Source organism: Panulirus ornatus, chromosome 32 (assembly GCF_036320965.1).
Source record: "Panulirus ornatus isolate Po-2019 chromosome 32, ASM3632096v1, whole genome shotgun sequence".
Lineage (NCBI taxonomy): Eukaryota > Metazoa > Arthropoda > Malacostraca > Decapoda > Palinuridae > Panulirus > Panulirus ornatus.
The window spans coordinates 25,924,255-25,940,913 of NC_092255.1; the positions used below are offsets into that span (position 1 = coordinate 25,924,255).

General features: G+C 39.7%; 1 protein-coding gene across 2 annotated transcripts in view; it reads right to left on the reverse strand.

Moving 5' to 3' along the window:
• Positions 1–11,394: 11,394 nt before the first annotated feature.
• The window catches only part of LOC139759204 (dnaJ homolog subfamily B member 12), a 31,444-nt gene continuing 26,179 nt past the window's right edge, over positions 11,395–16,659 (reverse strand). The window contains exons 7-8 of one of the 2 annotated variants that reach the window (XR_011715016.1): positions 16,261–16,427; positions 11,395–11,563 (exon numbers count right to left, since the gene is read on the reverse strand). Coding sequence is in view for 1 of the 2 variants with exons in the window: in XM_071681271.1 (XP_071537372.1) it covers positions 16,318–16,427 (110 nt within the window). In the remaining variant the exon portion in view is untranslated. Of the gene's footprint in view, positions 11,564–14,544; positions 16,428–16,659 lie in introns of those variants that run through there. The other variant, XM_071681271.1, reaches the window with a different exon arrangement.

A 16,659-nucleotide genomic window follows, 5' to 3' on the forward strand; every position in this document is an offset into this window, starting at 1 on the left:
GCACTGATGATCATGTTCATATCTGGTTCATACTTCTGCATCCTAATCTATAAAATATCACAAATGACTTTCATGCATTTAAAGGAGATTGGCAAATCAGAAGATTTAGGAAACATTTTGGATTCAATCTCCATATCTTCATGTGTCAAACATTCATAACCTTATTTCAAGAATTTGCAAGTTAATTTGGTTATAAATAACTAGTTAGGTGTTACTTGCTTGTATTAACAAATAAGTTATGGAAAAGGATAAGAAGTATCAGAGCAATTATATAGGTGGGGGTGCGAATTGGCTAACTAAATTAGGTCTTAACTTATACAACTAATGCAAATCCTAACTATGCTGAATATCACAACCACACCATTAGCATGATGTGAGACTCTAGAGCAATATATATAAATCAATCACGAAAATAAACCTTGAAATACCATGTATTTTGCCTTTTTTAGGAATATTCTATCAAGAAAATTCCTTCTCATTCAGACTAGAGACCATTACCTTAAAAAGTTACAATCTTAATTATATATATATATATATATATATATATATATATATATATATATATATATATAGTATCCCTGGGGATAGGGGAGAAAGAATACTTCCCACGTATTCCCTGCGTGTCATAGAAGGCGACTAAAAGGGGAGGGAGTGGGGGCTGGAAATCCTCCCCTCTCGTTTTTAATTTTCCAAAAGAAGGAAAGGAGAAGGGGGCCAGGTGAGGACATTCCTTCTAAGGCTCAGTTCTCTGTTCTTGATGCTACCTCGCTGATGCGGGAAATGGCGAATATGTATGAACAATGAACATATATATATGAATAAAGGCAGCAAGTATGAATTTTGTACATGTGTATATCTGTATATGTATGTGTGTATATATATATATACCCTGGGGATAGGGGATTAAGAATACTTCCCACGAATTCCCTGCGTGTCGTAGAAGGCGACTAAAAGGGGAGGGAGCGGGGGGCTGAAAATCCTCTCCTCTTGTTTTTTTTTAATTTTCCAAAAGAAGGAACAGAGGGGGCCAGGTGAGGATATTCCAAAAAAGGCCCAGTCCTCTGTTCTTAACGCTATCTCGCTAATGCGGGAAATGGCAAATAGTTTAAAAGAAAGAAAAAGATATATATATATATATACATATATATATATGTTTAATTTGTTTATGGATGGGGTTGTTAGGGAGGTGAATGCAAGAGTTTTGGAAAGAGGGGCAAGTATGAAGTCTGTTGTGGATGAGAGAGCTTGGGAAGTGAGTCAGTTGTTGTTCGCTGATGATACAGCGCTGGTGGCTGATTCATGTGAGAAACTGCAGAAGCTGGTCACTGAGTTTGGTAGAGTGTGTGAAAGAAGAAAGTTAAGAGTAAATGTGAATAAGAGCAAGGTTATTAGGTACAGTAGGGTTGAGGGTCAAGTCAATTGGGAGGTAAGTTTGAATGGAGAAAAACTGGAGGAAGTAAAGTGTTTTAGATATCTAGGAGTGGATCTGGCAGCGGATGGAACCATGGAAGCGGAAGTGAATCATATGGTGGGGGAGGGGGCGAAAATCCTGGGAGCCTTGAAGAATGTGTGGAAGTCGAGAACATTATCTCGGAAAGCAAAAATGGGTCTGTTTGAAGGAATAGTGGTTCCAACAATGTTGTATGGTTGCGAGGCGTGGGCTTTGGATAGAGTTGTGTGCAGGAGGGTGGATGTGCTGGAAATGAGATGGTTGAGGACAATATGTGGAAATAAAAAAAGCGTGGTTGAGAAAGCAGAAGAGGGTGTTTTGAAATGGTTTGGGCACATGGAGAGAATGAGTGAGGAAAGATTGACCAAGAGGATATATGTGTTGGAGGTGGAGGGAACGAGGAGAAGTGGGAGACCAAATTGGAGGTGGAAAGATGGAGTGAAAAAGATTTTGTGTGATCAGGGCCTGAACATGCAGGAGGGTGAAAGGAGGGCAAGGAATAGAGTGAATTGGATCGATGTGGTACACCGGGGTTGACGTGCTGTCAGTGGATTGAATCAGGGCATGTGAAGCGTCTGGGGTAAACCAGAGAAAGTTGTGTTGGGCCTGGATATGGAAAGGGAGCTGTGGTTTCGGGAATTATTGCGTGGCAGCTAAAGACTGAGTGTGAACGAATGGGGCCTTTGTTGTCTTTTCCTAGTGCTACCTCGCACACATGAGGGGGGAGATGGAAGGTATTCCATGTGTGGCGAGGTGGCGATGGGAGTGAATGGGGGCAGACAGTGGTGAATTGTGTGCATGGGTATCAGCAAAGTAACATTAAGAACAACAGCTGACTCACTTCCCAGGCCCTCTCATCCACAACCAACTGCATACTCGCCCCTCTCTCCAAAACCCTTGCATTTACCTCCCTAACCACCCCATCCATAAACAAATCAGACAACCATGGGGACATCACACACCCCTGCTGCAGACTGATATTCAATGGGAACCAATCACTCTCCTCTCTTGCTACTCGTACACATGCCTTACATCCTTGGTAAAAACTTTTCACTGTTTCTTGGAGAGCAAAAATGGGTATGTTCGAAGGAACAGTAGTTCCAACAATGTTATATGGTTGCGAGGCATGGGCTATAGATAGGGTTGTACATAGGCGGGTGGATGTGTCGGAAATGAGATGTTTGAGGACAGTAAGTCATGTGAGGGGTTTTGATCGAGTAAGCAATGAAAGGGTAAGAGAGATGAAAGGAAAAAAAGATAGTGGTTGAGAGAACAGAGGAGGGTGTGTAGAGATGGTTTGGACATATGGAGAGAATGAGTGAGGAAAGATTGACAAAGAGGATATATGTGTCTGAGGTGGAGGGAAGGAGAAGCAGGAGACCAAATTGGAGGTGGAAGGATGGAATGAAAAAGATTTTGAGCAATCGGGGCCTGAACATACAGCAGTGTGAGAGACATGCAAGGAATAGAGTGAATAGGAACAATGCGGTGTACCGGAGTTGACGTGCTGTCAATGGACTGAACCAAGGCATGTGAAACATCTGGGGTAAACCATGGATAGGCGTGTAGGGCCTGGATGTGGATAAGGTGCTGTGGTTCCAGTGCATTACACAAGACAACTGAAGACTGAATGTGAATAAATGAGGCCTTTTCTTTGTCTGTTTTCTTGCACACCAGTGAGCTCCAGGGATGCTGTTTCCTGTGGGGCAGGGTGGTTCCAGGAATGAATGAAGGCAAGAGAGTATGAATATGGACATGTGTATATGTCTGTGTATGTGTATGTATATATGTGTACATGAGTGGATGTCTCTTTCTTTGTCTGTTTCCCAGTGCTACCTCGCTGAAGCAGGAGATGGCAATCAAGTATAATAATAATAATAATAATAATAATAATAATAATAATAATAATAATAATAATAATAATAATAATAATAACAACAACAACAACAACAATAATATCATTATACTTGACTGCCATTTCTCATGTTACTGAGGAAGCACGCGGAAACAGACAAACAGCCCATCCACTCATATACACATGTATATACCTAAGTGTCCATACATGCACATATTCATACTTGCATGCCTTCATCCATTCCCGGCACTACCCCGTCCCACAGGAAATAGCATTGCTACCCCCTGCTTCAGTGAGGTAGCACCAAGAAAACTGACAAAAAAAAGGTCACATTCATTCACACTCAGTTTCTAGCTGTCATGTGTAATGCACCGAAACCACAGCTCCCTATCCACATCCAGGCCCCAATGACCTTTTCATTATTTATCCCAGATATTTCACAAGCACTGGTTCAATCCGTTGACAGCACATTGACCCTGGTATACCACATCATTTCAATTCACTCTATTCCTTTCATGCCTCTCACCCTCCTGTATGTTCAGGCCCCAGGAGGGTGGATGTGCTGGAAATGAGATGTTTGAGGACAATATGTGGTGTGAGGTGGTTTGATTGAGTAAGTAATGTAAGGGTAAGACAGATGTGAGGAAATAAAAAGAGCGTGGTTGAGAGAGCAGAAGAGGGTGTTTTGAAATGGTTTGGGCACATGGAGAGAATGAGTGAGGAAAGATTGACCAAGAGAATATATGTGTCGGAGGTGGAGGGAACAAGGAGAAGTGGGAGACCAAATTGGAGGTGGAAAGATGGAGTGAAAAAGATTTTGAGTGATTGGGGCCTGAACATGCAGGAGGGTGAAAGGCGGGCAAGGAATAGAGTGAATTGGATCAAAGTGGTATACCGGGGTCGACGTGCTGTCAATGGATGAATCAGGGCATGTGAAGCATCATGGAAAGTTCTGTGGGGCCTGGATGTGGAAAGGGAGCTGTGGTTTCGGGCATTATTACATGACAACTAGAGACTGAGTGTGAATGAATGGGGCCTTTGTTGTCTTTCCTAGCGCTACCTCGCACACATGAGGGGGGAGGGGGATGTTATTACATGTGTGGCAAGGTGGCGATGGGAATAAATAAAGGCAGACAGTATGAATTGTGTACATGTGTATATATGTATATGTCTGTGTGTATATATATGTGTACATTGAGATGTATAGGTATGTATATTTGCTTGTGTGGACGTGTATGTATATACATGTGTATGGGGGTGGGTTAGGCCATTTCTTTCGTCTGTTTCCTTGTGCTACCTCGCAAAAGCGGGAGACAGCGACAAAGCAAAATAAATAAATAAATGAAAAGAGTGTGGTTGAGAGAGCATAAGAGGGTGTTTTGAAATGGTTTGGTCACATGGAGAGAATGAGTGAGGAAAGATTGACAAAGAGGATATATGCGTCAGAGGTGGAGGGAACGAGGAGAAGTGGGAGACCAAACTGGAGGTGGAAAGATGGAGTGAAAAAGATTTTGAGTGATCAGGGCCTGAACATGCAGGAGGGTGAAAGGCGTGCAAGGAATAGAGTGAATTGGAACAGGCGTGCAAGGAATAGGGTGAACTGGAACAATGTGGTATACTGGGGTTGACGTGCTATCAATGGATTGAACTAGAGCATGTGAAGCATCTGGGGTAAACCATGGAAAGTTTTGTGGGGTCTGGATGTGGAAAGGGAGCTGTGGTTTCGGTGCATTATTCATGACAGCTAGAGACTGAGTATGAACAAATGTGGCCTTTGTTGTCTTTTTCTAGTGCTACTTCGCACACATGCGGGGGGAGGGGGTTGTCATTTCATGTGTGGCGGGGTGGCGACGGGAATGAATAAGGGCAGACAGTATGAATTATGTACATGTGTATATATGTATATGTCTGTGGGTGTATATGTATATATATGTTTAGATGTATAGATATGTGTATGAGCGTGTGTAGATGTGTATGTACATACATGTGTATGTGGAGGGGTTGGGCCATTCTTTTGTCTATTTCCTTGCGTTACCTGGCTAACGCGGGAGACAGCGACAAAGTATAATAAAATAAAATATAAATATATATATATATATATATTATCCCTGGAGATTGGGGAAAAAGAATACTTTCCGAGTATTCCCTGCATGTCGTAAAAGGTGACTAAATGAATGTGGCCTTTGTAGTCTTTTCCTGGCGCTACCGTGTGTGCGGGGAGGGGGGTGCCATTTCATGTATGGCAGGGTCGTGACGGGAATGGATGAAGGCAGCAAGTATGAATATGTACATGTGCATATATGTATATGTCTGCATATGTATATGTATGTATACGTTGAAATGTATAGGTACGTATATGTGTATGTATGGGTGTGTATGTATATACAAGTGTATGTGGGTGGGTTGGGCCATTCTTTCATCTGTTTCCTTGCGCTACCTCGCTAACGCAGGAGACAGCGACAAAGTATAATAAATGATGAATAGTATGAAAGAAAAAGATAAATATATATATATATATATATATATATATATATATATATATATATATATATATATATTGGTTCTCAGTGAATGTAGGTTTGCGGCAGGGGTGTGTGATGTCTCCATGGTTATTTAATTTGTTTATGGATGGGGTTGTTAGGGAGGTGAATGCAAGAGTTTTGGAAAGAGGGGCAAGTATGAAGTCTGTTGGGGATGAGAGAGCTTGGGAAGTGAGTCAGTTGTTGTTCGCTGATGATACAGCGCTGGTGGCTGATTCATGTGAGAAACTGCAGAAGCTGGTGACTGAGTTTGGTAAAGTGTGTGAAAGAAGAAAGTTAAGAGTAAATGTGAATAAGAGCAAGGTTATTAGGTACAGTAGGGTTGAGGGTCAAGTCAATTGGGAGGTGAGTTTGAATGGAGAAAAACTGGAGGAAGTAAAGTGTTTTAGATATCTGGGAGTGGATCTGGCAGCGGATGGAACCATGGAAGCAGAAGTGGATCAGAGGGTGGGGGAGGGGGCGAAAATTCTGGGAGCCTTGAAGAATGTGTGGAAGTCGAGAACATTATCTCGGAAAGCAAAAATGGGTATGTTTGAAGGAATAGTGGTTCCAACAATGTTGTATGGTTGCGAGGCGTGGGCTATGGATAGAGCTGTGCGCAGGAGGATGGATGTGCTGGAAATGAGATGTTTGAGGACAATGTGTGGTGTGAGGTGGTTTGATCGAGTAAGTAACGTAAGGGTAAGAGAGATGTGTGGAAATAAAAAGAGCGTGGTTGAGAGAGTAGAAGAGGGTGTTTTGAAATGGTTTGGGCACATGGAGAGAATGAGTGAGGAAAAATTGACCAAGAGGATATATGTGTTGGAGGTGGAGGGAACGAGGAGAAGAGGGAGACCAAATTGGAGGTGGAAAGATGGAGTGAAAAAGATTTTGTGTGATCGGGGCCTGAACATGCAGGAGGGTGAAAGGAGGGCAAGGAATAGAGTGAATTGGAGCGATGTGGTATACCGGGGTTGACGTGCTGTCAGTGGATTGAATCGGGGCATGTGAGGCGTCTGGGGTAAACCATGGAAAGCTGTGTATGTATATTTGCGTGTGTGGACGTATGCATATACATGTGTATGGGAGTGGGTTGGGCCATTTCTTTCGTCTGTTTCCTTGCGCTACCTCGCAAACGTGGGAGACAGCGACAAAGCAAAAAAAAAAAAAAAAAAAAAAAAAAAAAATATATATATATATATATATATATATATATATATATATATACCTCTGTAATTTGAGCACTCACTCTTATCCCCTTTGCCTTTGTACAATGGCACTATGCACGCATTCCGCCAATCCTCAGGCACCTCACCATGAGTCATACATACATTAAATAACCTTACCAACCAGTCAACAATACAGTCACCCCCTTTTTTAATAAATTCCACTGCAATACCATCCAAACCTGCTGCCTTGCCGGCTTTCATCTTCCGCAAAGCTTTTACTACCTCTTCTCTGTTTACCAAATCATTTTCCCTAACCCTCTCACTTTGCACACCACCTGAGTATTCCTGGTAAATTATATGGGAGGGTATTGATTGAGAGGGTGAAGGCATGTACAGAGCATCAGATTGGGGAAGAGCAGTGTGGTTTCAGAAGTGGTAGAGGATGTGTGGATCAGGTGTTTGCTTTGAAGAATGTATGTGAGAAATACTTAGAAAAGCAAATGGATTTGTATGTAGCATTTATGGATCTGGAGAAGGCATATGATAGAGTTGATAGAGATGCTCTGTGGAAGGTATTAAGAATATATGGTGTGGGAGGCAAGTTGTTAGAAGCAGTGAAAAGTTTTTATCGAGGATGTAAGGCATGTGTACGTGTAGGAAGAGAGGAAAGTTATTGGTTCTCAGTGAATGTAGGTTTGCGGCAGGGGTGTGTGATGTCTCCATGGTTGTGTAATTTGTTTATGGATGGGGTTGTTAGGGAGGTGAATGCAAGAGTTTTGGAAAGAGGGGCAAGTATGAAGTCTGTTGGGGATGAGAGAGCTTGGGAAGTGAGTCAGTTGTTGTTCGCTGTTGATACAGCGCTGGTGGCTGATTCATGTGAGAAACTGCAGAAGCTGGTGACTGAGTTTGGTAAAGTGTGTGAAAGAAGAAAGTTAAGAGTAAATGTGAATAAGAGCAAGGTTATTAGGTACAGTAGGGTTGAGGGTCAAGTCAATTGGGAGGTGAGTTTGAATGGAGAAAAACTGGAGGAAGTAAAGTGTTTTAGATATCTGGGAGTGGATCTGGCAGCGGATGGAACCATGGAAGCTGAAGTGGATCATAGGGTGGGGGAGGGGGCGAAAATTCTGGGAGCCTTGAAGAATGTGTGGAAGTCGAGAACATTATCTCGGAAAGCAAAAATGGGTATGTTTGAAGGAATAGTGGTTCCAACAATGTTGTATGGTTGCGAGGCGTGGGCTATGGATAGAGCTGGTGCGCAGGAGGATGGATGTGCTGGAAATGAGATGTTTGAGGACAATGTGTGGTGTGAGGTGGTTTGATCGAGTAAGTAACGTAAGGGTAAGAGAGATGTGTGGAAATAAAAAGAGCGTGGTTGAGAGAGCAGAAGAGGGTGTTTTGAAATGGTTTGGGCACATGGAGAGAATGAGTGAGGAAAAATTGACCAAGAGGATATATGTGTTGGAGGTGGAGGGAACGAGGAGAAGAGGGAGACCAAATTGGAGGTGGAAAGATGGAGTGAAAAAGATTTTGTGTGATCGGGGCCTGAACATGCAGGAGGGTGAAAGGAGGGCAAGGAATAGAGTGAATTGGAGCGATGTGGTATACAGGGGTTGACGTGCTGTCAGTGGATTGAATCGGGCATGTGAGGCGTCTGGGGTAAACCATGGAAAGCTGTGTATGTATATTTGCGTGTGTGGACGTATGCATATACATGTGTATGGGAGTGGGTTGGGCCATTTCTTTCGTCTGTTTCCTTGCGCTACCTCGCAAACGTGGGAGACAGCGACAAAGCAAAAAAAAAAAAAAAAAAAAAAAAAAAAATATATATATATATATATATATATATATATATATATATATATACCTCTGTAATTTGAGCACTCACTCTTATCCCCTTTGCCTTTGTACAATGGCACTATGCACGCATTCCGCCAATCCTCAGGCACCTCACCATGAGTCATACATACATTAAATAACCTTACCAACCAGTCAACAATACAGTCACCCCCTTTTTTAATAAATTCCACTGCAATACCATCCAAACCTGCTGCCTTGCCGGCTTTCATCTTCCGCAAAGCTTTTACTACCTCTTCTCTGTTTACCAAATCATTTTCCCTAACCCTCTCACTTTGCACACCACCTGAGTATTCCTGGTAAATTATATGGGAGGGTATTGATTGAGAGGGTGAAGGCATGTACAGAGCATCAGATTGGGGAAGAGCAGTGTGGTTTCAGAAGTGGTAGAGGATGTGTGGATCAGGTGTTTGCTTTGAAGAATGTATGTGAGAAATACTTAGAAAAGCAAATGGATTTGTATGTAGCATTTATGGATCTGGAGAAGGCATATGATAGAGTTGATAGAGATGCTCTGTGGAAGGTATTAAGAATATATGGTGTGGGAGGCAAGTTGTTAGAAGCAGTGAAAAGTTTTTATCGAGGATGTAAGGCATGTGTACGTGTAGGAAGAGAGGAAAGTTATTGGTTCTCAGTGAATGTAGGTTTGCGGCAGGGGTGTGTGATGTCTCCATGGTTGTGTAATTTGTTTATGGATGGGGTTGTTAGGGAGGTGAATGCAAGAGTTTTGGAAAGAGGGGCAAGTATGAAGTCTGTTGGGGATGAGAGAGCTTGGGAAGTGAGTCAGTTGTTGTTCGCTGTTGATACAGCGCTGGTGGCTGATTCATGTGAGAAACTGCAGAAGCTGGTGACTGAGTTTGGTAAAGTGTGTGAAAGAAGAAAGTTAAGAGTAAATGTGAATAAGAGCAAGGTTATTAGGTACAGTAGGGTTGAGGGTCAAGTCAATTGGGAGGTGAGTTTGAATGGAGAAAAACTGGAGGAAGTAAAGTGTTTTAGATATCTGGGAGTGGATCTGGCAGCGGATGGAACCATGGAAGCTGAAGTGGATCATAGGATGGGGGAGGGGGCGAAAATTCTGGGAGCCTTGAAGAATGTGTGGAAGTCGAGAACATTATCTCGGAAAGCAAAAATGGGTATGTTTGAAGGAATAGTGGTTCCAACAATGTTGTATGGTTGCGAGGCGTGGGCTATGGATAGAGTGGTGCGCAGGAGGATGGATGTGCTGGAAATGAGATGTTTGAGGACAATGTGTGGTGTGAGGTGGTTTGATTGAGTAAGTAACGTAAGAATAAGAGAGATGTGTGGAAATAAAAAGGGTGTGGTTGAGAGAGCAGAAGAGGGTGTTTTGAAATGGTTTGGGCACATGGAGAGAATGAGTGAGGAAAGATTGACCAAGAGGATATATGTGTCGGAGGTGGAGGGAACGAGGAGAAGAGGGAGACCAAATTGGAGGTGGAAAGATGGAGAGAGAGATTTTGTGTGATCGGGGCCTGAACATGCAGGAGGGTGAAAGGAGGGCAAGGAATAGAGTGAATTGGAGCGATGTGGTATACCGGGGTTGACGTGCTGTCAGTGGATTGAATCAGGGCATGTGAAGCGTCTGGGGTAAACCATGGAAAGCTGTGTAGGTATGTATATTTGCGTGTGTGGACGTATGTATATACATGTGTATGGGGGTGGGTTGGGCCATTTTCTTTCGTCTGTTTCCTTGCGCTACCTCGCAAACGCAGGAGACAGCGACAAAGCCAAATAAGAAAAAAAAAAAAATATATATATATATATATATATATATATATATATATATATATATATATATATATATATATATATATATATATATATATATATATATATATATAAAATCATTACTTACAAAATCGTAAGTTGAACACTAGAATTCAAACACAATATATCAGCTGCTACTGTGAATTCAAGACAGTCATTATCATACTGTACATATAAAACTGTGTATGAGACTGCATCAGATGAACTTCAGGTAACTCCACACATTCATCACAATCCTGAGCAGTCACCACATCATATGATCAACACTTTTTTAGCCAGTTCCTTGTACAGAAATCTTATTCCTTTCTCCTATAATAGTGTCTTTATATTGGATCAGACCATAATGTGATAAAGAGATCAATTAGCAAATATACTATATCTGATCAGCAATGTTTAAAACAAAATCAGAGATGCAGGTATTGGATATCTACTCATTAATAATTCAGGTTTAAAACTTAATATATGGCTGATATAAATCCCTTCAACACATTTTCTGAAACACAGTTTAATATAATACTGTATCTGTTTAAAAAATAGAGCTTTAAATGTCACCTTTCTGGTTTAATGTTCATCAGTAATCTGTACTGCTTTGTCCTTATGATACTATATCTAACAATCCATCATCATACATTAAAAAATCTAATTGGAATAGGTTAATGTGTGACTCTTTCAGGTAGTGAAGGAATACATACAAAAAACAGACAAACAGTTACACATCATCTCTCACTGCTTTCCAAACAGTGGCACTGTAAAACAATAATCTGTAATTCCTTTTATTTATCAAACATATTTCAAATATTCTAAAAAAAAGTACCAGTTAAGGGCACTTGATCCAAATTCATAAAAAAAAATACCCGATGAAAGTTAAGTCGTACATAAGTATGAGCAAAGGAGATCACATACATCACATACACTGTACTCCTGGGACGAACTGTGAAAAGGAAAGAATAAATATAATATTTCAGTTAACTGAAGTTCATTAAGCGCTTCACAAACTACTAGAAACATTTCTGTTATAAGAAAACAGGAAAGTAACTTCTTTACTGAAAAGATAATGGAAGAGAAAATTACTCATCAACAATTGTCAATTTTAGTTTTCACTACTGAAAAAAACATTATTGACTAATATACATATGTATTAAGAAATATGAATAAAGATTAACATATATCATGATTATAACCACAAGCCAGGAGGTGAACATACAATTATATGATAATCCATGAAATTTCCTCAAATTGGAGATATCTTTCCCCTAATGTCTCACATATCAGGAATATAAAAACACTTGTAGGGATCTATATCCCTACAAGTGTTTTCATATTCCTGATAACACTGTAAGATGAAGCAAGTTTGACTCTGCTGAGAATTACATTTTGATGTCTCTGCACATCAACTTTTATTACTGAAACCTAACACAACTTAGCATTCCTAAATAATCAAAATACTTATGAAACAAATATATATATAACACTATGTTCAACAGACTTGAAAAGTATATACTATTCTTTTTTTAATGGTGATCAACATGGAACAGGAAAAACATGCTCTGATCATGGCCATCTTGGGTGAAAGGACAAAAGGGTAAGTTAAAGAATGAAGAAATTAATAAGATATCCATTGGTGGTTTTATGGAATTAACTTTTATAAAAGAAAGTTCATAAGAAGATGGAAAGATGAGAGAGCAGAGAGTTCCACAGCTTTGTTCTCTGATGGAAGAATGAAGTATCATAATCAATCCTTGTGTAGCTGGCCTCCACACAGAAACTAAGGGAAACAGAAGCCAGGCACTGTGGTCACAGGTCCAAGCCTTGGTGACAGGGACACAGGCAGATAACTTACAAGAGGAGTGGCCAAAATAACAGCTGCAAAATAGTGAGAGGACAGCTTCCTTAAACTCATTTTACTGATTAAGTCAGTTTCAAAAAATGAAGGATTCTAAAAAAGCCTAATACTAAAGACTCTTTCTCTCCATACACAGAGAAAGCTTGATCATCCAGTTTAACATAGGAATGAAGAGGACTGGATATGCAAAACATAAGATAATCAATTCTGACTGAAAAATATAAGAAACTTAAAAAAAATTCAGCGATGAGGCCAAATAATTTATATTATTTAGTGACTACCCCTCCACCTCCATGAACAAATACCATATATCATCATTTCTTTTACCTGAGTGCCTTTCTTGCCTTAGCCATGTAGTGTCAGAAACATGCAAACTACAGGCTCATTTCCAAAAGTCCAGTTAAGAGTTGGTCACATATAATGAACCAAAATCAAAATTTTTTATCTGAAACCAAGTCTCACAGACCATTCCCACAGTTTAACATGTCATAAAGTCTATTTCAGCCCGTTAACATAACATCCATCCCCACACACCATACAGTTCTCCTTTTCAATCAATAAACATCTTATCTTCCTGAATGTTCAGGCACAGATACCCTAAGGCTCCATTAATCCATTCTAGCATCTCTTCCTCAGTCATCAATGCATCATTCCCTATGACTCTGACACAGAAACCCATTCTTCAGTCATACTCCCAATATGCCAATATCATTTCAGCATAACATGGTTAACCCTCTCATTCAAACAAAAATTCAGTAACACACCTTTCTGATATCAACACCTCTTACATGATTAACTCACCTCATAACATTATCAGGCATTTAATTTCTGGAACATCCTACCTCTTTCTATCCTTTGCACTTAAGACCAATGTCTTGCTTCCATACTATACTGAGTCCTCAAGAATTTTGTACCTTTAAACATTCCCATTTTGCTCTTAGCAACCTTAGCTTCCACAAACTTCTCAATTCATCCATGACCTTAGTTCATTCTTCCACTCCGTGGTTCATCTCAGCTCCCATGGTTCCATCTACTGCCATGTTCACTTCCAGGTACTTAAAGTACTCCACTTTCTCTTAAGTCCTCCCTAATCAAACTCACACTCAAATGATCCTGTCATTTCCCCCTACAACACCTCACTGGCTTACTTTGGTTCTCATTAACCTACAATTTTATTCTTTTAAACACACCCTCAAGCTGTCACAAGCCTCTAAAGTTTCTCTTTGGAATCCATCACCAAAGCCAGGCCATCTGCAAACACATATGATAAACTTCCCATGCCTACCTATCTCTAGTGTAATACATATCTTTTCTTTGCACCAAGACCCTTGCATGTACATCCCTCACCACCCATGCATATACATACAAATTAAAGTTTTGGAGACATACCACATTCTTGAAACAATCCACCTTCACCTGGAAAACCACACAACTTCTTCACTTCCAACTCTAACACATACTCTACTTTCAAAGAAAAATTCCTCACTGCAATTAGTCGCTTTCAACTTGCCCCATGTATCCTTAGTACCTTCCATAAGGAATATCTAACAAACTTATCACACACTTCTAGATTCATAGTTATAGCAAATAAGTCAACCTTTTCCCGGTACTTATCCCTCAAATTCTTCAAAGCAAACTTCTGACTCACACTTTCTTTACTACATCTGCAACCACAATGCATCCTTAACACTTTCCATTAGGAATGTCAACCAAATATATGCACCTTTCTAGGTTCATAGTCATGACAAACAAGTCAATCTTTTCTATAAGTACTTCTCTAACACATTCTTCACAGCAAACATCTGATCCATGCAATCTTTACCAATTCTGCAATCACAATGCTCCTCCCTCATAAGCTGCTTCATGCACCATATTATACTCCAAGTCATAACTCAGCCATACACTTTCCAATGAGCACTCAGCAGACATATACCTCTACATTGGGAGCACCTGATCTGTGAAAGCTCAAAGTGTGAAGTTTCAGTTATGCCATTTGAGAATTAAACTACATGCTCAAATGACAAATGAATGAGCTCATAGTTATGAAAGGTTTAAAAAAAAATCCATCATATTCTTAATGAGTCAGATATTCTTTTCCTTTAATAATACAATGTTTCACCATTTCTTATAGTAGTTCTATACTCATCAAGGTTTAAAACTATGTCAAACAACACCTTTCAATTTACATCCAACCCATTGGCAAATTACTTTTCACAGTACATTTCACCCTTCTTGAAAAAAAAACAGAGTGGAGAGTGCAGATGCAAGCTACCATGATGACTCCCAGACCGAGAAACAAATCCTACAGGAGCTGACTAAATGACTTAAATTAATTTAGCTTTGAAAAGGAAAGGTTAAGACTAAACAACTTACAATTATTTGGCTTAAAGAGGGGAAAAGTTGAGGTGATCTAATACAGATATCCAGAATTATCAACAGCTTTGACAATCTCACTCTAATAAACCACTTTTATGGTAAATATGGGTCAAGCTCACATAATTCCAAACAAACACTGTTACTGATGTGCAGACTGAATAATCAAAATTACAGAGAATAATGAAAAAGTAACAACTGCATGAATGCACTAAAATGAAAAACTAACAATCTATTCAACAGGAATGTAATGTGGATGTGGTCAATGAGATAGTCCTTAGGACAATCTTTCAATTCAATGCATACTAAAGGCAACTCCCTTATTTGTATTTACCAAGTTGGCATGTATATTTCTTTAACCTAAGCACAACTTAATTAGTCTCCCAAAACAGTCTGCACAAAGGTATAAAGCAAATGCAGTACTTGGAAACTACTTCCATGTCATCTAAGTTTGAGTGTATGAAAAGTCTTTGCAAGACAAATAAACATATGGACAGAATAAGCTAAAAATATCTCATAATTCTGGTAATTCAATGAAATGACCCATTTTAAATGAAATTGGGAGTCTACAGCAAATCCCTGAAGTGGTAGAGGCAGCAATGAAAGGAAAACTCTAAGCACTTAAAAGTGTCACAACTCACTAAAAAGTCGAAAGACATTTAAGTACACAGAGAACACACAAGGATGGCAAGAAATTTGCTAAAATGGATATCACAACAAGAAATAATATAAAGACAGAGTAAAAACATCTATGAATTTACTAAGAAACAAAAATACTAATTCTGACAAAGGAAAATGATAAAGATAATTGAATAGATATGATCAAACAGAAATAATGTAAGAAAATGCAACCATAAACCTGATAATGAATGAAATACATTTAGTAGAGAGAATGAGTCTATTCACGAAAGGGTGTGGCACAATGTGCATGGGCATCATGCTAAACATGCTAACTACAGAGCATAAAAACTAGTGTAATCAAAATGTATTTGCAAAGCTCAAGTCACCAGAATTCAGTACTGTTAGGCTGTTAAATGTCTTTCCAGACAAAGTTGTTACCCAGTTCCTTTCCATCTGGTAAATTTGGCATGAGGTACACCAGATGACAGAAGAAACTAATTCTGCTAACCAAAATAAGTGACAGACCTTGTAAGTTATAATGTTACAGATCTAATGAGGTTGCAAACACGAAGTAAATACAAAACTGAAATAGAAACTTTGAAGGCAGAAGCTCCTTATTTGGACAGACCAGAAGTATACCTTATTTTCAAACAATGTTAAAGACGATGATTCTTTTAGGATAAAATTCTGTACTATTAAACTATTTTAATGGTAAATATGGGTTAAGCTCAAATAAAATTTAACATTGTAAAGTGGCCAACCAGATAAGATTAAGTTTTGGATCTACCAACCAGGACAGGCTGCAGTGAAGCCTTTTATATGACTTTAGGCTATGCTGGAATAGAGCCTTAATTATAAAGACCCTGTAATGAATCACAAGATGGGGTTCGAAGTTCTTGGGCCCTCTTAAACATCTGTGGATCACCAAAGGACCGAGCCCTCCATAACATATTTTCCTCTGTAAAGAAGATAAAATTATTTGCAATGCACATCTATATTGATGAATCTCTTGGTTATCTAAATTAACTTTTCAATAAACTTTTGTTCCTAGGGTGATCAACTGGAGCTTGAAGGTAGGTGGGGAAGAGAAATAGAATACTTACCAACCTAGAAGTACCTATGATGAGATTTTTGCCATGAGGCAGGGCTAGTGCATACTGAGAGAGAGAGAAAGAGAGCAGTGACATTAT